Source organism: Cherax quadricarinatus, chromosome 53, assembly GCF_038502225.1.
Source record: "Cherax quadricarinatus isolate ZL_2023a chromosome 53, ASM3850222v1, whole genome shotgun sequence".
NCBI classification, from domain to species: domain Eukaryota; kingdom Metazoa; phylum Arthropoda; class Malacostraca; order Decapoda; family Parastacidae; genus Cherax; species Cherax quadricarinatus.
Window position 1 is genome coordinate 11,852,902 of NC_091344.1, and position 25,484 is coordinate 11,878,385.

At 37.2% G+C, this 25,484-nt stretch overlaps 1 protein-coding gene across 2 annotated transcripts in view; it reads left to right on the forward strand.

The window, feature by feature from the left end:
- The window catches only part of LOC128692398 (tubulin polyglutamylase ttll-4), a 70,569-nt gene that overhangs the window by 19,964 nt on the left and 25,121 nt on the right, over positions 1-25,484 (forward strand). For both annotated transcript variants that reach the window (XM_053781557.2, XM_053781558.2), the window contains exons 3-9: positions 2,586-2,705; positions 8,056-8,277; positions 8,458-8,626; positions 10,438-10,570; positions 16,892-17,069; positions 20,264-20,421; positions 22,445-22,560. In XM_053781557.2, the coding sequence (XP_053637532.1) occupies positions 2,586-2,705; positions 8,056-8,277; positions 8,458-8,626; positions 10,438-10,570; positions 16,892-17,069; positions 20,264-20,421; positions 22,445-22,560 (1,096 nt within the window). The remainder of the gene's footprint in view (positions 1-2,585; positions 2,706-8,055; positions 8,278-8,457; positions 8,627-10,437; positions 10,571-16,891; positions 17,070-20,263; positions 20,422-22,444; positions 22,561-25,484) is intronic.

The following is a 25,484-nucleotide window of genomic DNA, read 5'->3' on the forward strand; positions in this document are numbered from 1 at the left end:
ATTTCTGTAATATATCTTCCATTCTATCAAATGAGACCAAGAAAACGAGAATACAGCCATAAATACCATATGATAATACACTGCAAAGTTGCTGTTTTAAACCAAAAACATGGCAAAGTTTTTTCTTTCTCATTATGCACTGCGCTGCAGGTTTTTTTTTATAATGCTCACACTGACCATGCAGACCCATTCTTTCATGTGTAGGCCGACCAGCTTTCTTCCACCAGATTTGAAGGAGCTAGAATTTTGGCGTAGTATTGTGGGCCTGACACTGGCTCTCAAGCTATAATATTACGGAACTGACACTGAAACGGTTAATTATTTATTGAAGATATTGGCTATTTCTCACTGAGGTAGGGTGATCTGAAAAAGAAGAAATACTTTCATCTCTCATATCACTGTCTTATCAGAGACATTCCGATACCACAGTTCAAAAACTGCAATATATTTCCGCCCCTCCTTCAGAGTGCAGGCACTGTACTACCCACCTTCATGTCTCGAGTCTGGCTAACTAATTTCCCTGAATCCCTTCACAAAATATTACCTTACACAGCTTATCAGGTCCCAAAAGCCATTTACCTCCATGTCTATGTAACATGCTCATACACGCCTGCTGGATGTCAAGCCCCTTGAACATAAAACCTCCTTTACCTGTTCCCTCCATCCTTTCCTAGGATGACCCCTACCCAGCCTTTCCTCCACTACAGATTTATACACCTTCCAAGTCGTCATTTTTTTTTTTTTTTAAGTCGACCGTCTCCCACTGAGGCAGGGTGACCCAAAAAGAAAGAAAATCCCCAAAAAGAAAATACTTTCATCATCATTCAACACTTTCGCCTCACTCACACATAATCACTGTTTTTGCAGAGGTGCTCAGAATACAACAGTTTAGAAGCATATATGTATGAAGATACGCAACATATCCCTCCAAACTGTCAATATCCCTAACCCCTCCTTTAGAGTGCAGGCATTGTACTTCCCATTTCCAGGACTCGAGTCTGGCTGTATAAAATAACTGGTTTCCCTGAATCCCTTCACTAAATATTACCCTGCTCACACTCCAACAGCTCGTCAGGTCCCAAATACCATTTGTCTCCATTCACTCCTATCTAACACACTTACGCACACTTGCTGGAAGTCCAAACCCTTCGCCCACAACACCTTCTTTACCCCCTCCCTCCAACCTTTACGAGGATGACCCCTACCCCGCCTTCCTTCCCCTACAGATTTATATGCTCTCCGTGTCATTCTATTTTGATCCATTCTCTCTAAATGACCAAATCACCTCAAGAACCCCTCTTCAGCCCTCTGACTAATACTTGTATTAACTCCACACCTTCTCCTAATTTCCACACTCCGAATTTTCTGCATAATATTTACACCACACATTGCCCTCAGACATAACATCTCCACTGCCTCCAACTGCCTCCTCACTGCAGCATTTACAACCCAAGCTTCACACCCATATAAGAGTGTTGGTACCACTATACTTCATACATTCCCTTCTTTGCCTCCATAGATAACGTTCTGTGTCTCCACATATACCTCAACGCATCACTCACCTTTTTTTCCTCATCAATTCTATGATTAACCTCATCCTTCATAAATCTATCCGCTGATACATCAACTCCCAAATATCTGGAAACATTCACTTCTTCCATACTTCTCCTCCCCAATTTGTTATCCAATTTTTCTTTATCTAAATCATTTGATACCCTCATCACCTTACTCTTTTCTGTGTTCACTTTCAACTTTCTACCTTTACACACACTCCCAAATTCATTCACTAACCTCTGCAATTTTTCTTTAGAATCACCCATAAGTACAGTATCATCAGCAAAAAGTAACTGTGTCACTTCCCATTTTGTATTTGATTGCCCATAATTTAATCCCACCCCTCTCCCGAACACCCTAGCATTTACTTCTTTTACAACCCCTCTAAATGACCGAACCACTTCAACAACCCCTCCTCATCCCTCTTGACAATACTTTTCACTTCTCCTAATCTCCGAACTATTAACTCTCTGTGTAATATTTACCCCACACGTTGCCCTCAGACACGATATCTCCAATGCCTCTAGCTGCAACATTAGCATTCTTAACACCCAAGTAAGAGTGTTGGTACCACTGTACACACGAACATTCCTCTCATTGCTTCTGTGACTAACGTTCTTCGTCTCCACAGATACCTCGATGCACTACCCACATAAATACATACAGGAGGGCCCCACTTATACAGCAAGTTAGGTTCTGGGCTATTGCTGTAAAGTGAAAAATGTATACAAATGTATACAAAAGCCTGGTAACATGTTTACACTATCATGTATTAACTGAGCAATAGAGCTAGGCCTTAAAAAAATGCATATACAGTACACACATTACTTACCTTAAAATACCTTTGTCCTTAGTTTACAGTGAGTGGTGAATATATTTATTGTAGGAAGTGTGAATAAATGAACGGGTATAAGTGAAAATTTTTGCTTTAGCAGAACACCATAAAACAAGATACTGTAAAGTGGGTCTACCTGTGTACATATGCATATGTGAGAGCACACATATAATTAAAAAATACAATATTATTTCAGATGATCAGAGTGTGATAAGCTGTGTCACAGTTGGATCAACATCTTCCCTGCATTCTGTTGCAAGTGAGATTCTCAACACTATTTGTATTAATGAACATGGAGTTGCAGCCAATGAAGATGGTAGGTTAAAAGATGGGAATGAAAGTGAATAAAAACTTCACATGAATTTAGTGTCTAGTTTAAATTATTTGATCTTGGTTTTTGTTTGTAATGAATTGCACTATTTTTTTTTCTTTTGTCCTGTTGATACATTATTGCTTTATTATGTAAATGCAGATACTGTGGGCATTGTGTATATAGTAATGCATTTTTGCGAGTCTAGAATCGTTCAGGGAAACCGGTTATTTTTATATAGCCGGACTTGAGTACACCTACCATCCGACTTACGACCTGCTCGACATACGACCATTCGACGTACGACCATGTTTTCTATGCCAAATTTCTGGGAAATAAACAACTGTTTGTGTTGTATACAGTGTTTATCTTAAACCTTGCAGTATAGAATACAGTACTAACTGCATAAAAAGCAAAGTAAAAAATGAAATACCAAAATAAAACAATAAAATAAAGTCATTACAAAAATGTGATGTTGATATTCAGTAGTAAGGTTCGACTTATGTCCATTTCGACTTACGACTGGTTTCTCGTAACCGAACTCGGTCATAAGTCGGATGGTACCTGTACTGGAAATGGGAAGTACAATGCCTTCACTTTAACCCTTTGACTGTCACAGGCCCCTTTCTGAAACTGTCATTCTATGTCGATAAATTTTTGGGGAAAAAATTATTTTTTCTCATGAAATGATAGAGAATCTTTTCCCGATGGTAATGACACCAAAAGTACGAAATTTGGTCAAAAACTCGCGGAGTTACGCTCCCACGAAGTTAGCGGTCTTGGCTACATATATGCATCGACGATCGCCAACTTTGAGCCCTATTTTTGGCCAATTCCGTTGTTCCAGTTGACCAAACTCAGCTATTTCTTTAGAACTCCATTTTTTCTATCAGTTGCGTACAAGAAACCGCCCATTTACCAATTTGAACTACCCAATAAAGTGGTCAGAAATTGGCAATTTGGCCAATTTCAAAATAAGGTCCAGAATAAACAATGTAGACATTCTTGGCACTAAAATAACATATCCTCTGTTCATTAGTCATGTCTCTAGGCCCCTCTTTTATTACTATTCCTTTCTCTCTTGATTTTTTCATACAAAAAATAAAACATTTACTGTTATGCAGACTACTGCATTATTGTAAAAATGGTATAAATAATATGAGTGCACTAGTGAAAGAATATTAGACTCCCCAGTTGATGTCTGGTGTGATTTGCTTACTCTTGAACATTGGTAAAAATTGAACATTTCCGCTCAATTTCAAGGTCGTTTTCATCGTGAAACTAATCAACATCATTTCTGTTTCTGTAATACGTTTTCCATTTTATCATGCGAGACCATGAAAACAAGGATACAGTGATAAATACTATACAAAAATACACCTCGAAGTCGGCGTTTTAATCCAAAAAAAACTGTCGGAGTTTTTTTGTTCTCATTATGCGCTGCATGTTGCAGGATTTTTTTTATATGGTGCACACTGACCATATAGACCCATTCTCTCACATGTGGGCCTACCAGCTTTCTCCTGCTTGATTTGAAGCCGCTAGAATTTACGCGTATTAATACGTCGGAAACATTGGCGCGTAAGACATATATATACGACCGAAACAGTCAAAGGGTTAAAGGAAGGTTTTGGGATATTGGCAGTTTGGAGGGATATATTATATTTCTTTATACTATATGCCTCTAAACTGTTGTATCTAGGTGCCTCTGCAAAAACAGTGATTATGTATGAGTGAGGTGAAAATGTTGAATGATGAAAGTACATGTATTTTTCTTTTTGGGGATTTTCTTTCTTTTTGGGTCACCCTGCCTCGGTGGGAGAGGGCTGACTTGTTGGAGAAAAAAAAATGCTCGTGATTGTGTGAATGATGGTGAAAGTTTTTTTTTTTTTTTTTTTTTGGGGGGGGGGGGAGGGTCACCCAGCTTTGATGGCAGATGTGTTGGAAAAAAAATATCAGCACATTGGTATTGATAGTATAAATTTGATTATGTTTCTAATAGAAAGTTTAACGCACTGAATAATCAAAATTTCTAGTGTTTCATAAATCAGTTAGAACAACATTTTATGTACTATACTGTATTTAACATCTGTGTTTGATGTATGTAAATCTACATAAGATTCAGGAATTTTTAAATCCTTTCACTGTTGCTGTTTTTAAAAAACAAATATGTAATTTTTTCTTCTAAAATAGTATAGTATTTCTCTTAAGGTAATGACTCCAAAAAATGTTAAATTTGATGGAAAATTTAGGGAATTATGCAAATGCAAATTTGGCATTCTGGGCACAGTTGACATGGCAATTTTGCCCACTGAGGCTTCTCCTGTATGACATTTTCCCTCGAGGCTTCTATATAACATTTGTCCTCCAGGCTTCTCCTATATAACATTTGCCCTTCAGGCTTCTTCTATATATCATTTGTCCTCCAGGCTTCTCCTATATAACATTTGCTCTCCAGGCTTCTATATAACATTTACCCTCCAGACTTCTATATAACATTTGCTCTCCAGGCTTCTATATAACATTTGCCCTCCTGGCTTCTCCTATATGACATCTACCCTCCACTTAGAATCTTATCATTATCACCAATTTTTTTTTTTTTATATATATATAACTAAGAATGATTAGTCATGGTGTAATTCACCCCAGTAACTGAAACAGACCTAGTAAAAACCTCTACACTACCTCAGGAAAATTGCCAAAGATGGAATATTTTTGCAATTCTGTGACTTATTTTGTGCAGCTTCCGATCTGAAACCAACTAAAATCATTTTATCAATTGATAATGTACCAAGATACAGCCAATACAGCCATGAAACCTCTCTAAAGCATACCTTAGAATTGCTGTTTTAAGCTAGCACAAGGTCAGAGGGTAGCTATTCTCTTTATGCACTGCATGGGGCAGGATTTTTTTTTATACCGTGCACACCCAGTGCACAGACCCAATCTCTTGTGTTTAGGCCAAAATTTACTAATCACAGCATACTGTAATTGAAATTGCTATGCTTAAGACTTGGATCCATGTGAGGAAGAGTGAAAGGGCATTAGAAATGGTTGGCAGATAAGGATCTTTTAGATTTTTCTGGTAGTGTATTCCATATTTTTGGGCCTTTTATTTGCATGGAGTTTCTATTTAGGTCGAGTCAAACATATAGGACATCAAAGATACTTGTGTGAGATGTCAGATTTTGTGTATTTAAATTTACAGTACTGTATATTTTTGTCTTTTGGTGATCATGGGTTTGGGATGTTTTTGTAATTGCACTGTAATAATGTATGTATATTTTTGTGATAATCATATTTGATGTAGATTGTATTTATAAATTATTTAATTTTAATATTTGTTTAGAAAGACACTAGTAAGCAAATTGTTCTCAAGCTGTCCCTGCAAGTTGTGTTTTTCATATATGGTTCTCAGCAAATTTCTCGAGTTGTGTTTAGGTTAGCTTAGGGCTAGGTTTGGTTAGTTAGATTGTTGTCTGTTAACCTATAACCCTTTCACTGTCAGTCACATAGATCTACAAGATTTGGGCCAGTTTTGTTTATGTAGATCTGCGTGTATATCAAATTTACTGAGCAGCAAATTGTGGCCTAGACATAAGAAAATAGCTAAGTACAAGGACATAGGTGCAACTAATATGACATTTTATTGTGGCAACGTTTCGTTCTCCAGGAGCTTTGTTGAGCCATTACATAACAGCTTGACGAAGCTCCTGGAGAGTGGCACGTTGCCACAGTAAAATGTTGCATTAGTTGCACTTGTCCTATTGCTTAATGTGTTGTTGGTAATTCTACCAACATTAGTACATAAGAAAATAAGTTTGTATAGTAGGCATGTCCATTATAAAAAAAAAAAAAAATCCTGCCCCACACAGTGAATGATAGGTACAGCTAACTTTTGACCTTGTGTTTGGGTTAAAATAGTGACTTATGATTTTTTCCTGGATAAATTTTGTGGTTTTTGTTGGCTGTTTCTTGGTATCATTGGATAGACTGGAAGACATACTAGGGAAAATAGGGAAGATACTGGTTGGTTTCAGACTGGAAGTGGCCTGAAATGTCAGAAATCTTCTATTTTGGGCAATTTTCCTCAGAAACGGTAAGACTACCTTCCCTCCTGGACAGCCTAAATCACGAGCAACCATTCTTGTTTATGGTTTATTGGCAGAGAAATAGGGGAAACATTGAATTATTGTGTTATGGTCGATTCAAAATGGAGGGCAAGTGTTATATAGGAGACTCCTGGGAATGTGATTAATGAACTGGAAAGATTGCTTTAATGATTAGAATGCCTACATCATTTTTTTAGGCTCTTTTTAAATTGTAATTTCTTGAAAATAATGTAAAATTGGCCAATTTACTGGCTTCTGGGCATTTTATAGGATAGTTCTAATGTGGGAATGCAGTTTCTTGAAATAAATGGATAGTATAGATGATACACTAGTGAAATAGTTGGGAATTGGGCTGGTTTGACTGCAGAATTGGCCTAAAATAGGCTTCACTGGGTGAAATCACTGTTGCATAGTATGCTCCCCAACCTCCTAATTCAATTCACCCCTGTGAAATTCCATAACTTTTTTTTTGCCATGTCTGCCATTTCCCACTGAGGCAGGGTGACCCAAAGAGAAAGAAAATCCCCAAAAGAAAGAAAAACTTTCATCATCATTTAACACTTTCACCATCACTCATACATAATCACTGTCATTGCAGAGGCACTCAGATACGACAGTTCAGATGTCCCCCCAAAACTGCCAAGTCCCAAACCCCTCCTTTAAAATGCAGGCATTGTACTTCACATTTCCAGGGCTCAAGTCCAACTAACTGGTTTCCCTGAATCCCTTCACAAAATATTACCCTGCTCACACTCCAAAAGCTCGTCAGGTCCCAAAATCCATTTGTCTCCATTCACTCCTATCGAACAAGCTCATGCACGCTTGCTGGAAGTCCAAGCCCATTGCCCACAAAACTTCATTTACCCCCTCCCTCCAACCTTTTTGAGGATGACCCCTCCTTCCTTCCCTGTAAGTATTCTACATGAAATTTTACATTTTTGGAATTATTAGAAGGCTAGTTTATTTAAAAAATGTCAACACAAAAAAGGGCTTTCAATTTTGGAGGTGTCGACAGTGAAAGAGTTAAGCTGTTGGCAGCCCCTTAATTGAAAGGCCCTTCTCTGCCTGCATTTCTGAAGAAAAAAATATCTTTTAAAATGGTAGGTAATCTTTTTCTAAAGAAAAAGGCACCAAAAATAGGAAACTTTGTTCACTGCCATTAAATGAAATTGATTTGGTCTAAACATAATTCTGAAGGGATTATTTTTCGTTAACTTTAGTTTCATTATGTTTTCATACTGCAGGTTCATTGCTGTATACTGAGACTCCTGCGCCTTCACCCCTCCCGTCCTTGAGCCCTAGTCTGTTTTCGCACGTACCGCCTTCAATCAACTTCTGCCAGTACAATGAAAAAACGGTCGAGTTTCCCCTAGTTATTGGTAGACTACTTAAATGGAGATTTACGAACATAACTCCACTCATTGTTAGAAAAACTGTATCGAATTCTGGATTCAGGATAACAAAGAGTTAGTAAACCAATTTATTTTGGGTGTTGAACTTTATTTGCCATTAATTTTTATACGTATATATTAATTTTTATATTTAGTATTCTGTTATTTTAGTGTCATGAGAAATATCAGAATATATCTTAATGTTCATTGAAATTTTAGATTAAAAGGCTTTATTCTTTTTCCTCTTTTGGTTAGAAACCTTGCAGTGGTGTGGTACTTGGGGCAAGCATATGAAGTCGCCCTGTTTTAAGGCTGTGCGGGAGTTTCAGAAGATAAACCACTTCCCTGGTACTTTCCAAATTGGTCGAAAGGATAAACTGTGGAAGAACTTTGTGCGGCTTCAAATAAAATTTGGGAAAGAGGAGTAAGTTGATGGCTAGTTCATTTCACTTAGATTTCTCTGGAATCTTGAATAATCCGTGAATATTTTTTACTCGTATTTTCAAAGACAGTGATTATGTGTGAATAATGGTGAAAGTGTTTCTTTTTTGGGTGACCCTGCCTCGGTAGGAGACAGCCAGTGTGTTGAACTTCTGTAATACAATATATGGTAATGGCTGGAACTATTCTTATTTTACACAGTTCATTTTCTAATGCTATTACCAGTGTCAACTTTTAAATTTTCCTGCAATTGGAAAAAGACTTGCTTAGTTATGGCTTTGAAGCCAGTGTCGGTCCCATAATACTACACCAAAATTTTAGCAGCTTCCAGTCTTGCAGGAGAAAGCTGGCAGGCCTACATATGAGAGAATGGGCCTACACAGTCAGTGTGCACAGTATAAAAAAAATTGTGCAGTGCAGAGTGCATAATAAGAAAAAGCTGGAACCGTGTTTTTGGTGGTTTACATAATAAAAGTAGCTTGAATATTGAGTTCAGAGTAGCAGAAATGTTCGATTTTTGCCAATGTTCAAGAGTAAACAAATCATGTCATGTGTCCAGTATGTCAACTGGCCGGTCTAATATACACTCATGAATGCGCTGACATTATTAATACAATTATTACCATTATGCAGTAGTCCGAATAACAGTAAATCTTCTATTTTTTGTGTGAATAATAATTCAAAATGAAAAGGGGCCTGGAGATGTAACTAATGAATGGAGAAAATGTTATTTTAGTGCCAGGATTATCTACATTGTTTATTATGGACCTTATTTTGAAATTGGCCTTTCTTGAATTTTGTGTGAAATTGCCCAAATTAGTAACTACTGATCATTTATTGGGTAGTTAAAATAGGTAAATGGGCAGTTTCTTGTGCTCAACCGATAAAATAAAAGGAGTTCTAACTAATTAGCTATGAATTTGGTCGACTGGAACAATGGGGTTGGCCCAAAATAGCGCTCAAAGCGGGCAAAATCGCTGATGCGTAACTGTCGCCAAGACCGCTAACTTCGTAAGAACATAATTCCTTAAGTTTTTGATAAAGTTTCATGCTTTTGGTTTCATTACCTTCAGAAATAGATTATCTATCATTTCATAAGTTTTTTTTTTATAAATACCCTGGGAGTAAGTTTGCAAGCAGGAGTTGTTACACTCAAAGCGTTAACCTCAGTGTTTGATAGCGCAGTGTTTGGCCAAGCCCAGGCAACATTCAAATCTGCACTTGTATCACATGGGGAGTGAGAATGGGTTTAGTATAGTACCGGATCATGGGCATTTAAACTTCTGTTCTTTACTGGAGGCTAAGTTTAGTTCCCAAAGGTATGCAAGTACCTTGTATGTAAGTATGCACTACAGAATTGTTATGTATACCAAAGACACCCTATTTTGAAGCAATCACCCTGCAGCTAACTAACATTGTTTAATATTCGTATCTGAGCACCTCTGCAAAGACAGTGATTATGTAAGAGTAATGGCAAAAGTGTTGAATGATGATGAAAGATTTTCTTTTGGAGTTTTTCTTTCTTTATGGGTCACCCTGCCTTGGTGGGAAACGGCCGATGTGTTAAAAAAAATATATAATTTTGGTTGACAACTATATAGTGGTTTTATAGCTAAAGCCTTTGTTAGTGACATCAATAATAATATTTGAATATACAATTTTCATATTTTACATATCCTTGTATATTTCTAGCATTATGAATGTATTTAGTTGCAAAAGATAGTTCTCTATATTTTCTCTCTCTCCAATACTTAATTTTGATAATTTGGCATTTAATGATATTTTTCACTTCAGATTTGGTTTTATTCCAAAGACATTTGTTCTTCCGGGGGACATGAAAGCCTTCAAAGCAGCATTTGAAAAGGAAGGTGTTAAGAAAAAATGGATTGTTAAACCCCCAGCATCAGCTAGAGGTGCAGGTATACAGGTTAGTATTGAGGAGATACCGGAGATAATCAGCAGACCTTATAAATTGGGAGTCACCATAACCGTAGTGAGGTGGCACTTTTTCTTTCTGTATGCTAATGACTGTAATGGAGATGTATAACGTAGAAAAATATTGGTAGTGTGTTAATTGATAATAGTGATCTGTTCTAAAAAAAGTTTTCCATGAATGGTATCACAAGCATCACAGTAATAAGGACAATGTTTCATGCAGATTTTTTAACACTGGCCCTTTCCTACTGATTCTTCAACTGTTTTTCTAGAGGGACTAAAGACACTTGTAGTAGAGAATTCTTTCTCAATTTCTCACAATTCAGATGACCTTCTGAGCTGCAATAGAAAAATTTTTTTTTTTATTTAACTTGAATATAATTGATGTACTAATACAGTATGGTCATTTCATTCACAATTTTATTTAATTCCTGAAACCCTAATATTTTGTACACTGTGTACAGTGAAGATTCCTTGTTCACTACCTATTTAGAAGGGGTCACCCATGAAAAATTCTGTTTTGTAGGTGCGTCACTCGTCACCTTGCATTGTTGGTAGTTTATGAGCTCTCCCTCACTCTGTTAACTATACTGTATTGTCAGCCTCTTATGCATAATTTTAACAAGTAAAATTGTGGAGGGTGGCAGTTATAGGCAGTCTTCTCAGTCTGACATGAATATATGCGTGTATGTGTGTGCGTGTTAGATGGGAGTGAATGGAAACAAATGGTTTTTGGGACCTGGCGAGCTGTTGGAGTGTGAGCAGGGTAATATTTTGTGAAGGGATTCAGGAAAACTGGTTAGCTGGACTTGAGTCTTGGAGGTGGGAAGTACAGTGCTTGCACTTTAAAGGAGGGATATTTGCTGTTTGGAGTGACATCTAAACTGTCCTATCTAAGTGCCTCTGCAAAGACAGTGATTAAGTGTGAATGACGGTTATTATTTCTTTTTTGGGTCACCCTATCTTGGCGGGAGACAGATGACAAGTTGGAAAAAAAAAATATGAATTTATGCTGTTTTGAGGGATATCTGAACTGTCATATCAATACATCTCTGGCAAGACAATGATAATGTAAATGATGATTTTTTTTTTTTTTTTTTTGTCACCCTGCCTCGGTGGGAGAATGATGTGATAAAAAAATAAATATTTCACTTATGTTTTTTACTTTTTCATAAGAACATAATGTGGTATAGATTGTACGGTATATACAGTAGGGCCCTACTTGTACGGCAGGTTAGGTTCCAGGCTACTCCCGCAAAGCAGACATCACTGGAAAGCAGAACACCATTGGTTTTTCACTTATAAATGCGTATGAATGCCAGATAACAAGTTTACATTGAGATATATTAAGTTAGCAATAGAACTAGGCATTAAAAAATAATAAAAGTACACTCATTATTTACCTCAAAATATTTGTAGTCTTAATGTGGGGCAAAAGGTGAGTAGTATTTACTGTAGGAAGTCAGGTGTAGTAGCCCTCCAGGCCACCCCACCCACACATAGTATACTACGACACTTAAAGTGCCCTAGAGTGATAAAATGTATATACAGTGGAACCTCAAAAATCGAACTGTTCCCAACACAACCAATTATGTAAGTGTATTTTTGTAAGTGCTTTTATAAGTGTATTTTTGAGGGTCTGAAATGGACTAACCTAATTTACATTATTCCTCATGGGAATTGTTACAAAAAGTGCGATTCTAAAAGCTTAGAAATCTCCAGTGAATACTAGAAAGGACTGCCCTTCTAGCATCCAGCCTGTTACTGGGTTTTCGCAACAAGTAGTCAGTATCCTTGTCCAATTATCCATTAGAATTCAGTATGATTCAGTAGTGCTTCAGGATTACAACTGGTAGGCTACTAACTAGAGAAATTAAAATTTAATAAATTTATTAAGTCTAGAGGTATATTATCAAATTAAATTAAATTAAATTAATCACAGTAATCAAAATAATATCACTTCTCTCAAGTACAATATTATTGTGCTGAAAGCACATATCACATTTATAATTCTTAAGTACCATCTGGTACATTAACATTTAATAAGATATTACAAATATGTGCAAGTTTGTGTATGTGTGTAAGTGCTCTAAGTAGTTCGTTATGTCTCAAGACTCGACTAGACTTAAACAAGTGACTGACAAAGTCCTCACATAAACTAACTTCTTGACCGACTGGCAACCAGAACAGTCTGCTTGAACAATAAAAAGAATGCTAAACCCAATAGCAATATAGCAAGCAACTGTGACACAGAATCAGGAACAAGGAGATAATATAACGACACTAAGTAGGGACCATCTGCAGATCCTCCACAAGTCACTAAGTAGGGACCATCTGCAGATCCTCCACAAGTCACAAAACTCCCATACTACTGAATCTAAGTTCAGCATAAGAAAATCCCCGACTGTGATAATACACAGATACCAGTACAAGTTAAGTGAGAAGCTACAGCTCAGGACCTGAGTTGCTCAGAGTGTCTATGTGACACACAACCTCAGTACAACGTCGAAAATCACCAAGTCTATACAATGTTCTGTGAGCAGAGTTCTACAGAACTAACAAGAATAATGAGACAGACCATCTGTCCAACCACCAAGAGAGTCTAGACCATACTGAATACTTCAGGCGAGGTGAGGACACCCCAGCAACAACGAGAAGCCGGCAGTCTAACGAGCCACAAGCGATAATTACAGTAGTTAGACAATCAAGACTTGAACGGAGCATATAATGTTACATCCTACCTCACAAAAGTTAGCCAAGTCAAATAATAATAATATAAAGCAATATATTTACGATTTAGCCATTATCGCAAATATAAGCAATATAAAATTATATGAAAAGGTGATAATTATATATATACATTATATTCATAATCATAATATACATCATATACATTGCAACCCATTCAGGGGTTGCAACACCCCCCCAACACGACAAACGGTCGCACTAGGAGTTGCATTAATGTCTTTCACATTATTACCGATTACTCATATCAATACAATTTAATATAAACATTAATCAGAGTCTCTCTTGCGCCAAGCACCTCTACAATTTCACAGCGTTTGTACACTAAGATATGCCCCTAGTACTAGGGCAGTACACAGTATCGTATCTCCGCATACTCGTGGTTATGTACATCAGTGTAGAGACAGGATAGCGTATACAAGTAGGGCACGATGAGGCTCGATCATAGTAGTGGAGACTGCATTCCACTCTTAAGTAGTGGTTGTGGAATGCTATGCAGTATGGACATCTGAGTATGAAACAGCTTAAGGTGTGTAGTGAGGGGGGGGTCTGCGGCAGGACAGTGTTGCGTCACGCAGTACATCGCCCACACCACACTACCCACTCATCACTCAGCTTATGTCTCCTCCTCATACACATCACTACTGTGAATATATAAATATAATAATTAGACATGAGTATACATAGTTAATATGGGCTGGAGGGATTAAGTTACTGTACTGAATTTGACATAGCAAGTAACAAAAGGTATTTGGGCATAAAATTACGTAAATTTTAATGTAACTGATAATTATTAAGGACGTGACAGAGCGTCAGCAATTACATTACAATGACCACTTGTGTTTTATACTAATAGAATAAGGTTGGATTCTGAGGGCCCACCTCATGATCCTAGCATTTTTACTTTTCATAGTGTTAATATAAGTGAGTGGATTGTGGTCTGAAAAAACGTTAATTTTAAATGGGGAAGTGCCCAAATACACGTCAAAATGTTCCAAGGACACCACAAGAGCTAGAGCCTCTTTCTCAATAGTGGCATAATTTTTCTGGTGTCGTTCAAGCTTAGATGAATAGTAACATATAGGATGGAGAATATCAGTGGATGTTGACTGTTGGAGCAGCACAGCGCCCACTGCATAACCACTCGCATCTATATGTAAAAAGAAGGGAAGATTAAAATTAGGACTTTTCAACACAGGAGCAGAGGAGAGCAAACGTTTCAACCTTTTGAACGAGTCTGAACAATCTCTAGTCCAGGTGAACTGAACTTTGCTACTAGTAAGCTCAGTGAGAGGAGCTGTAATCTGAGAAAAGTTTGGACAGAACCTGTGATAATATCCTGCCATACCCAGGAATCTCTGTACTCCCTTCCTATCCTGTGGCACTGGAAATTCAGAAATTGCACGAACCTTAGCCTCAATAGGAGCAACCTCACCTTGGCCGATACAAAAGCCTAGATAGGTAATCTTGGCTTGACCAAAACTACATTTAGCTAAGTTAACAGTGAAGTTGTAGTGCGCCAGTCTCTCAAACAATGCTCTGAGACGCGTCAAGTGCTGTTCCCACTCGTCACTGTACACCACTAAGTCGTCAAGGTAGGCTTCTACTCCTAAGTTGTGGGTCAACTCGTTCATTATACGTTGGAATGAAGAAGCCGCGTTACATAGGCCGAAGGGGGTGACGAGGTAGTTAAACAATCCATCTTGAACAGTAAAAGCAGATATTTCTTGAGCCTCGTAAGAGATCTAAACGGCTGACAAACTGGGCTCCTGACACACGGTCAATAAGGTCGTCAATGCGAGGTAGAGGATAACCATCAGGCAAGGTGACAGAGTTCACTTTCGGTAAAGGCACTCAAACAGCCTTCTGGACAGAAGAAAGTTCGATATTTGAGGTTCCACTGTACAGTACACTCATTACTTACTTTAAAATATTTGTAGTCTTAATGTAGGGTGAGAGGTGTGTAAGCGAGATAAAAACGAATAAACGAGAGGAGAGAATGAGTAAGATGACAGAGCCGTAGAGTACTTGTATAAATACACCGTCTGGTTATGGTTGATACTCGTTCATACAAACACCTTACATTGTGTACAAGTTGTCTCCACAGTGGTACAATAGAATAAATAAAGACCAACACTTTCATTCTTGTGTAATTTTTAGAAGGAATGATGCTCTGACAAATTATTATTATTATTACAAGTTTATTATTATTACAAATTATTATTACAAGTTGTTGTTATTATAATAAGAAAGAAGCACTAAACCCACAAGGGTCATAAATAGCTATAGATAAAGTGAAGGCATATGAAAGGAATATTTTCCTACAGTAAAGTAACTTGTGTTTGGCTAGCGAAAACGTAATTCTTCTGACACTCGTACAAACCGCTTGGTAAACAAATCTAATATTTATGTCAGTTTTTATACTGTGGGTGTATGTATCATGTTTATATGTTACATAGCGTGTTTATTATATAATTTTGAAAAAATATCATAGATGGATTAATGGAAATGTCTGTATTAACGTAATATACAACATTTAATGCACCCAAGAGATTATATGGCATGAAGAGTAGAGAGACAGTGATTTTATTGTGTATCTGCATGCCAGCACAGTGTGTAAGTATATTTAGGTACAAGTACACTTTCTTCTTCTTTCAACGCACCGACCGTATGCCACCGAGGCGGGGTCCCCCCCCCCAAATGGAAGTTTCTCCTTTTACATTTAGTAATATATACAGGAGAAGGGGTTATTAGCCCCTTGCTCCCGGGATTTTAGTTGACTCTTACAACACGCATGGCTTGCAGAGGAGAAAAGGAACTTCAGTGACAGGTACACATAAGTATAATTATCACATGTACTGTATATTTAAAATATGCAATGACTTTAAAACACTTGAAATTTTGGAAAATTTCCAGACATAATAGAGATGTTCTCACGGAGGATGTAAATAAACTGGGTGGGGCACGCCATATTTGAAAGACTTCTCGCTGTATAGCAAGTTTTGTCATAATTTTAAATCGCTGTATTAGCGGAGCCCCATAAGGCAAAACGCCGTAAAGCAGGGCCCTACTGTATCAATACTTCGATGATTGTCACTGCTATCTAGAATGATGTAAGAATTTTCTGCTCTTACACATGTGCATCCTAAATTTATGACTTCCAAAATATTACAAACTGAACACTATTTCATTTTGATATAAAATTTATGTACAGGAGCCAAGATGTTCTCCCAACATATATTGCATAATGTTGCTCTACATTTAAAATTGCTATGATTTATGTCTTTTATTTATACTGTATACATCTTACCCAGTTGCCCACATGTACAAATACGTCTCTCAAGAGGCACTGGTTGTATGTTTCTAGAGGTCTGTTGAAACTAGACGTCTTGAATAACTGCTTATTACCCATCAGTAAAGATTATAAATAATTAAAATTCACAAATAACGAATACTCTGAATTTGAAGGGAAGACTGTATATTTTATTTGTCATGCCCATATTAAAATTTAAAGGTTACTGTTTCACTTATTTTGTAATGGATATTTACATATAAATTTATCTTACAGGTTGTCCATAAATGGTCACAAGTACCTACTGATTCACCTGTAGTGGTTCAGAGATATATCAGCCGCCCATACCTCATCAACGACACCAAATTTGACATACGTATTTATGTGCTAGTAACATCCTTTCATCCGCTTAGAATATACCTTTATCAAGATGGACTTGTAAGATTTGCATCAGGTGAGTAGACTTTCCTTGGTCAAAATGCTTAACTGGTATGAAGGTTTTTTGATGTGCTTAAATTTAATTTTAAGGAGGGATAGGGGTCTTCATTGAAAAGGTTGGAGGGAGGGGGTAAAGGAGGTTTTGTGGGTGAGGGGCTTGGACTTCCAGCAAGCATATGTGAGAGTGTTAGATAGGAGTGAATGAAGACGAATGGTTTTTGGGACCTGACGAGCTGTTGGAGTGTGAGCAGGGTAATATTTACTGAAGGGATTTACGGAAACCGGTTAGCCGGACTTGAGTCGTGGAAATGGGAAGTACAGTGGTACCTCAAGTTTCGAACAGTTCCCAACTTGAACAATTACGTAAGTGTTTTATTTGTAAGTGCTTTTGCAAAGACTAATCTAATTTACATTATTCCTTATGGGAACAAAATTGTTTGGTAACGGCACTCGAACAGCCTTCTGGAACGAATTATGGCCGAAAATCAGGGTACCACTGTACAGTGCCTGCACTTTAAAGGAGGGGTTTGGGATTTTGACAGTTGGGAGGGACTTCTAAACTGTCGTATCTGAGCGCATCTGCAAAGACAGTGATTATGTATGAGTGAGGTGAAAATGTTGAATGATGATGAAAGTATTTTCTTTTTGGGGATTTTCTTTCTTTTTGGGTCACCCTGCCTAGGTGGGAGACGGCCGACTTGTTAAAAAAAAAAAATAATTTGTAGATAAAACTGTGAATGATGTAATTGCTTCACATATTTGAGTTTTTTAAGTAAAGATTGTGCACACCTCTGGCAAGACTGATTGAGCAAATGATAATTAAAGTGTTTCTTCTTTTTTTGGGTCACCCTGTCTTGGCGGGAAACAGCCGATGTGTTAAAAAAACAAATTAAGTTTAGGTCATAGAACTTAGTCTCACCTCTTGAACCTTGACTGACTGACACAAAAGTAGTTTTGTTTTGCTTTATCAAGTTTTAAGTTCATTTATGTCTGCACTGTATTATTGTCCAGCTCAGTGCACTCTACCACTTGTGTTGTAAGAAATGTTTGGATTATTATTGTGGCTCTTTTGCAAGTGTGATTTCCTGCTACAGATAAAGAATAGTTTATTTGCAAAATTACTCTTCTAATAGATTTACTGACTAGAAAAGTGTAAATAAGAATGAACTTGAATGTACAGTACAGTACTGTTTAGTAATTTTATGGCACATAATTTAAAGTAATTTTATCTACCTTGTTGTGGTGGAGAGGCAAAGTGTAAACTGTTTATTTAGCACCATAAACCTCGCATACTCGTGCCACTGAGATGCCAAATTCTACCTTCCTTCTTAGTTCAAGTCTCTGACTAGTGCTCAAGAACTACACACATCCTCTTGGCACAGCCACTTGATTTAGAGGTCATCGTTAATTGCATGTCACTTAATATGTTAATAAAGCTGCACAAAACAATACAAATCCAGGGAAAATCAGACTGAATGACGAATGAGCATAGACAATAAACTGACGCAGGCAGCCTGTGGCTCGGGAATAGTGAAAACAGACAGGTTCTGGGCCTGGATGCTCTGGCCAATGTAGAATAAGTGTCTGAATTGTTGAACTTGGTTCAACAATTCAGAGTACTGCACTTCTGTGACCCTATTGTCTTCCCACACCCCGAATTGCTTTTGCAGTAAATCTGTTATCACTTTCCCTCAAAGCCATATACATAGTCTGTAAACTCAATATAAGTTGTAACAAATGAGTATCAGTGAGTAAACAAAGCAGAATAGACAGTAGGATCACAGACAGTTGGTAATGGAACATGAACAGAAGTTCTGTTTCCAGACTTCCTATTAGAAGCCTCGTAGCTCAGTAGTAAAGCACTGAACTTGCCACCACCAGGGTCACAGTTCGTTCACTGCCTCATTTCATTCTGTTTCTTATTCACTATAGTTCATGGTGAACTTTAATGAAATGCCTACATGTAGGTAAGAAACTTTTGGAGTAAGCCAAGTACACAATTAGACATCAAAATTACTAAACATGAAGTAAAAAAAAAAAAAAAAAGAGTACCTAGATCTGCTCATGGTTAAAAATTTAAATTTAATGCTTGTATCCAGCTAAAAAAAAACTATAGTATATTCTGCAAAATTTGCTATTATGTTCCTCTGTCTGTACTGCTAACTCTTCTCTCTCATTTACCATACCTCACCTATAGAATTTGTGCCAGGGGTATTTACCTAGCCATACATTTCAAACCATTTATTATTATAACAAAAGGCAGCTATTAGAACAATTACAAGTTCAGATTTTAGGCAACACCCTATGCCTTTATTAAAATTCCTAAACCTACTAAATATAATTGCCATACATATTGTTCAGTCCACATCATCAAAACACCACTGTTATGCTGATGCTAAACTAAGAGACTTTCTGGAAACCTTTCACACAAAATAAATGCCTCTTTATTCCTAATGTTCACTTGAGCCTCTATAATAATTTGAGCCAAATAAAAGAGACAGAAATGGATAATGACTATAGGTGAAAAATTTTTAATTCGATGAATTCAAGTATATGCTTGAAAAAAATTATTCGTACCTAATGTATTTTTGTGAAAAATTTCACTGGAATTCCTTAAATTCCAGTAAACTTTCTCCCAAGTTATAAATTATAATCTTGATGCATCAGTTGTTTACACCATGTGTCAGTTGTATCACTTCATTTAACAAGAGAAGTTTCAAGTGAGGAAACTTTTCATGCGCTCTACTCTTTTCTAAAATATTTGCGAGCTAACAGCTCCATTTAAGGTTGATAAATTTGCTGACCTAAAAAATGTTAGGCTGTAATGTTAGTGTGCCTCTGGCAAGAAGGTAATGGAGTGAGTAATGGTGAAAGTGATTCTTCTTTTTGGGTAACTTTATCTCAGTGGGAGATAGCTGGTGTGTTAAAAAAATGTGTAGTTACAGTAGTTGGTATAGCTACCTCTTAAAAATACATGAATCAAAAAATATGATTAACACATATATTGAAAGTTAATTTTATTTAAGAAAGTATTAATGAAATCTAAAAAATACAGAAAAGTGATATAAAGTATACAGCAGATTTCTCTCTCTGTAATGTCCTCAGTATATGTAGAATATTATCTGAATGTAGATGGGGTGATTTTAATGATAACTTTCCTGCCAATTTTTTTTTTCTGATCTTTATTTGTTTTTTTGTTGTTTTTTCCAGTACAATACAACAATGCATCAACAAGCTTGAGTGATAGATATATGCACCTGACCAACTACAGTGTCAACAAGTCGTCATCCTCGTATACCCACAATGTTGATGCAGGACAGTGTCAGGGTCATAAGTGGACTATAAAATCTCTCTGGGGCTATCTAAAGGTACAATTGCTGAATTAAGACAACTTTCCATGGTTGCAGATAGGGGCAACTGATTACCTTTTAGCAATGTTGGAATAATGAGTAATAAACATTAGAATGAATGTTAATATAATTAAACACCTGGTAAAAACTTACAAAGTTTTATTATTTCTTAAAATTGAGTAGAATTTTGTTTAATTAAAGGTTAGTACACTAACCCATCAGTATACATTGTAATGTTTGCACTGTAATTATACATTTCTGTGCCTATAAAAGTGTTGCACCCATTCTAGCTGTATTTCTACAGTTATTGAAAATGTTGGTGATTGATTTTAGAGTGAATAAATGTTTAGGCAAGAAAAGTTGTATTAAAGGCACAATAAACATGTTACTGAGGCTCTGCCTAGGTACCCTTACTATCAAAGCAAGGCACATTTTATATAAACATTTTAGAAACCCATGTTGATTAATGAAATATTTATGCAACATTTAAGTATCTTTGTGGAAACATATTGGACTAAGGAAGCCACTGACTGGTGAAATGTTTCCATAATGAAGATACCCATATGTTGCACAAGTGTTTCATTCATCAAATCACATTTTGTAGAGATTAGCCCAAATATTCCTAGGTAAGGCAAATTCCTGGGTAAGGCGGGGTAGGGGTCGTCCTCGAAAGGGTTGGAGAGAGGGGGTAAAGGAGGTTTTGTGGGTAAGGGGCTTGGACTTCCAGCAAGCGTGCGTGAGCGTGTTAGATAGGAGTGAATGGAGACGAATGGTACTTGGGACCTGACGATCTGTTGGAGTGTGAGCAGGGTAATATTTAGTGAAGGGATTCAGGGAAACCGGTTATTTTCATATAGTCGGACTTGAGTCCTGGAAATGGGAAGTACAATGCCTGCACTTTAAAGGAGGGGTTTGGGATATTGGCAGTTTGGAGGGATATGTTGTGTATCTTTATATGTTTATGCTTCTAGACTGTTGTATTCTGAGCACCTCTGCAAAAACAGTGATAATGTGCGAGTGTGGTGAAAGTGTTGAATGATGATGAAAGTATTTTCTTTTTGGGGATTTTCTTTCTTTTTTGGGTCACCCTGCCTCGGTGGGAGACGGCCGACTTGTTGAAAAAAAAAAAAAAAAAAAAAAGGCAAAGTACTATTCATTTGGCTAAAAAACTGAGGGAAGGTATACGAGCTAGTCTCCTTCCCGCTACCGTCCTGTTATATTATGTTAAACAGCAGTAATATTAGGTGAGGGAGGTGAGCCATCATATTTTTTTGCTGACTTCTTTGATTCACCCTAAGCATGTAATGTGTTCTTTTCCACTAAACACAATGTTATTAGACCCTTGTGCACAGAGCATAGAAAATAAAAGTTATACAAACAATTCATATGTGTATTAGAGAGTTTGACGACAGAAATTTGCTGTTTTACATTGTTACTGGGAGTCAGTCAGATTCAGCAGTTATCTCCTCAGTTTCTGGACATGGCTTGATAGGGAGTAGCTGTCCATGGCCCTACAGACTCCCAGTACTAAAACCAGCTGATGCTGCCTACAACATGCACACTATGCAAGATAACCTTGCTACATCTAAACTCAACCCGTTAGGCCCACATTAACTCTCCCCATACACTTCAAATGTCTCGTGGCAGTCTTAACAATGTAAAGTAGGATACTGCATCATTTTTTATGTTTAAGGATATTTAAAAAAAGTGACAAAAAGTTCTTCAGATTTGTTAGCATTAAGTTAGATTACGTGCCAGTTTTCAGGAACTTTAATCGACCGTCTGCTGTATGTTAATCGTAGCAAGGTTAGGTAAAGTTGCTTAGTGAGTTTTGGTGTACTGGTAAAAAAAATATAGATTGCAGTAAAATATTAACATATCAGACATAGCAAGGGGTCTGGGAGAACTTTTATACAAAAGATAATTACAGATAGATCATATAAGGGCAACATTGAGGAACTCACATTAAACATTTGACTATTTTAAGAAAGTAAAAATAGTTGGTAGTATAGTATTGACTATCTGATACTCATCATTTCAGACAAGAGGTGTGGATACGTCAGCTCTCTGGAGTCGTATTGCTGACCTAGTGATAAAGACTGTGGTCAGTGGGGAGCATGATATTGTGGTGCGCACGAGGAAAAATGTTCGATCCAGGTATTATATGAATATTAGATAGCATCCTTTATTCTGTTTTTATCTTGAAGATTTGAGAAATTGGTAATATTCATCCTGTTCCCAAAGATAGAGGTTTGAATTATCTTGGCAGAATGGTAAATGTTTCATTTTCTTTAATTTTATTAGTATATCTCTGGTGTTCTACACTTTTGAAGTTCTTCACCATTTCTAAATTTTCTATATTTGATTAGCTTAAATAAATGTCAGTTTTTTTTATGCTTGTATTTCTCAGTAGTAATGTATGTCAAGATACTTAATTTAAACTTAAATACTGTAGAACATGGGTGGTTCTCAGAGTTGTACTTTGACTATTTGAGACCCTAAACTGTGTTTAATTTGAGGCCCTCAAAATTCAAAAGGTGAAATAAGTACAGCGTAATAGGAAAGTATGGGGAGGAAGGCAAAACCTTTTGAGGCTCCTTCTCACATCACTAGGCCTTAAGCTGTAGCTTAGCTTGCCTATAAGTGTGTTTTTGTGTTAGGTAGGAATGAATGGAGGCAAGTGGTTTTTTTTATGACTTGACATCCTGTTGGAGTGTGAGCTAGGAAACAATGATGAAGGGATTCAAGGAAACTGGTTAGCTGGGCTTCGACTCTTGGAGGTGGTAAAGTATAGTGCATGCACTCAAAGGAGGGGTAGGGATATTGCAGTTTGGAGGGGCATCTGAACTGAAGTTTTGACATGCCTCTGGCTAGTTGGTGGGAAACAGCCAGCGAGTTAAAAAAAATAATTTCCAGTAATCATTTAACACAGATTGCATGATAAAATTGCAGTACAATAAATCACAATGTTTAATAATATTTGCCGTTTACAATCAGCTGTCAGTCTTAATGTGGTCGTCTCAAAATGACCTGCTTTCGCACATCACAAGACACTTCTATAATGTTACAGAATGATCTTTAGTAATTCCTGTGCTAACATAATTAATGTACGAGTGCTGAAAAATAAAATGTTAAGTGTTACAAAAACATTATATCTATATCTATTAACCTTATGGAGCAAGCAACTTGTTGGTCATACCTGCCAGAACAACAGCTGATTACCCCATACCTAGAGAGGGTTCTGGGGGCCAACATACCCACAGCCTGGTCCATGACCAGGCCTCATGGTGGATCAGGGCCTGATCAACCAGGCTGTTACTGTTGGCCGCACATAAACGAACCACAGCCTGGCTGGTCAGGTACTGACTTTAGGTGCTTGTTCAGTGCCAGTTTGAAGACAGCCAGGGGTCTATTGGTAATCCCCCTTATGTATGCTGGGAGGCAGTTGAACAGTCTTGGGCCCCTGACACTTATTGTGTTGTCTCTTATCATGCTAGTGACACCCCCTGCTTTTCATAGGGGGGGTGTTGCATCGGCTGCCGAATCTTTTGCTTTCGTGGAGAGTGATTTTTGTGTGCAAATTTGGTACTAATCCCTCTAGGATTTTCCAAGTGTATATGATCATATATCTCTCCCACCTGCATTTTAGGGAATACAGGTTGAGGAACTTCAAGCGTTCCCAGTAATTGAGGTGTTTTATCGCAGATGTTTGTGCCTTAAAGGTTTTCTGTATATTTTCTAGGTCAGCAATTTCACCTGCCTTGAAAGGTGCTGTTAGTGTGCAGCAGTATTCCAACCTAGGTAGAACAAGTGACCTGAAGAGCGTCATCATGGGCTTGGCTTCCCTAGTTTTGAAGGTTCTCGTTATCCATCCTGTCATTTTTCTAGGAGGTGCGATTGATACAATGTTATGGTCTTTGAAGGTGAGATCTTCTGACATAATCACTCTCAGGTCTTTTAAAGTTGTTTTTTGCTCTATTGTGTGGTTGGAATTTGTTTTATACTCTGATGCAGTTTTAATTTCTTCACATTTTCCATATCGGAGTAATTGAAATTTCTTATCGTTGAATTTCATTTTGTTTTCTTCGGCCCATTTAAAGATTTGGTTGATGTCTGCCTGGAGTCTTGCGGTGTCTTCAGTGGAGGACACTGTCATGCAAATTTGGGTGTCATATCCCTGTCTGTCAGATATGAGTATGAGGAACAAGGTGGGAGCGAGTACTGTGCTTTGTGAAACAGAACTTTTCGCTGTAGCCATCTCAAACTTTGCTGTTTACTACTACTATATGTGTTCTATTTGTTAGGAAATTACATGTATAGATCCATCTACCAAGTTTTCCTGTTATTCCTTTATCATGCATTTTGTGTGCTATTACACCATGGTCACTCTTGTCAAAGGCTTTTGCTAAGTCTTTGTATATTGCATCTGCACTTTGTTTGTGTTCTAAAGCATCCAGGACCTTGTCATAACAGCTGTGTACTGTATTATTAATCGAAGGTAATTTTTTTTGTCATTGTATGTGATTTTTCCCCAGATGAAGCAACAGGAAGAATTGGTGATGCTGTTATCATGTCTAGTGGACCACAGAATATCACTATGTTGTTCACTGAGGACTAATTTCAGTTGCTTCACCATGGAATTATTGAAGATTTAAAAACTTGAAAGGAGTATAAAACAAATTCAAACAACTCAGTACAGCAGTATTAAATGTAATTCCAAAAAAAAAAAAAAAAAAAAGTTACAGGCTGAATCACCAGAACCTTTTAAATGAGAGGCAGAGAATATGTATACTTTTTAAGCCTTTTATTCTTTCTAGAGTGGTATATTGCTGTACAATAGTACCTCTTTTTAAAGGCAAATGAAATTGCAACTGTTGAGAATGAACAGAACTTTCTCTGCCTTTATAAATTCAGTAAAATGCCTAAATTATTGGGAACTGCCTAAAATCTCTTAAATTCTACCTCCTGGATCATAGGCAAGAGATACAGTAAATCATAATACTAAACCTGGAAATTACTCCCTACGAGAGCAAGAGGCTCAGAGGAAATTACACGTGAGAAGCAGGGGTGCATTGACTACA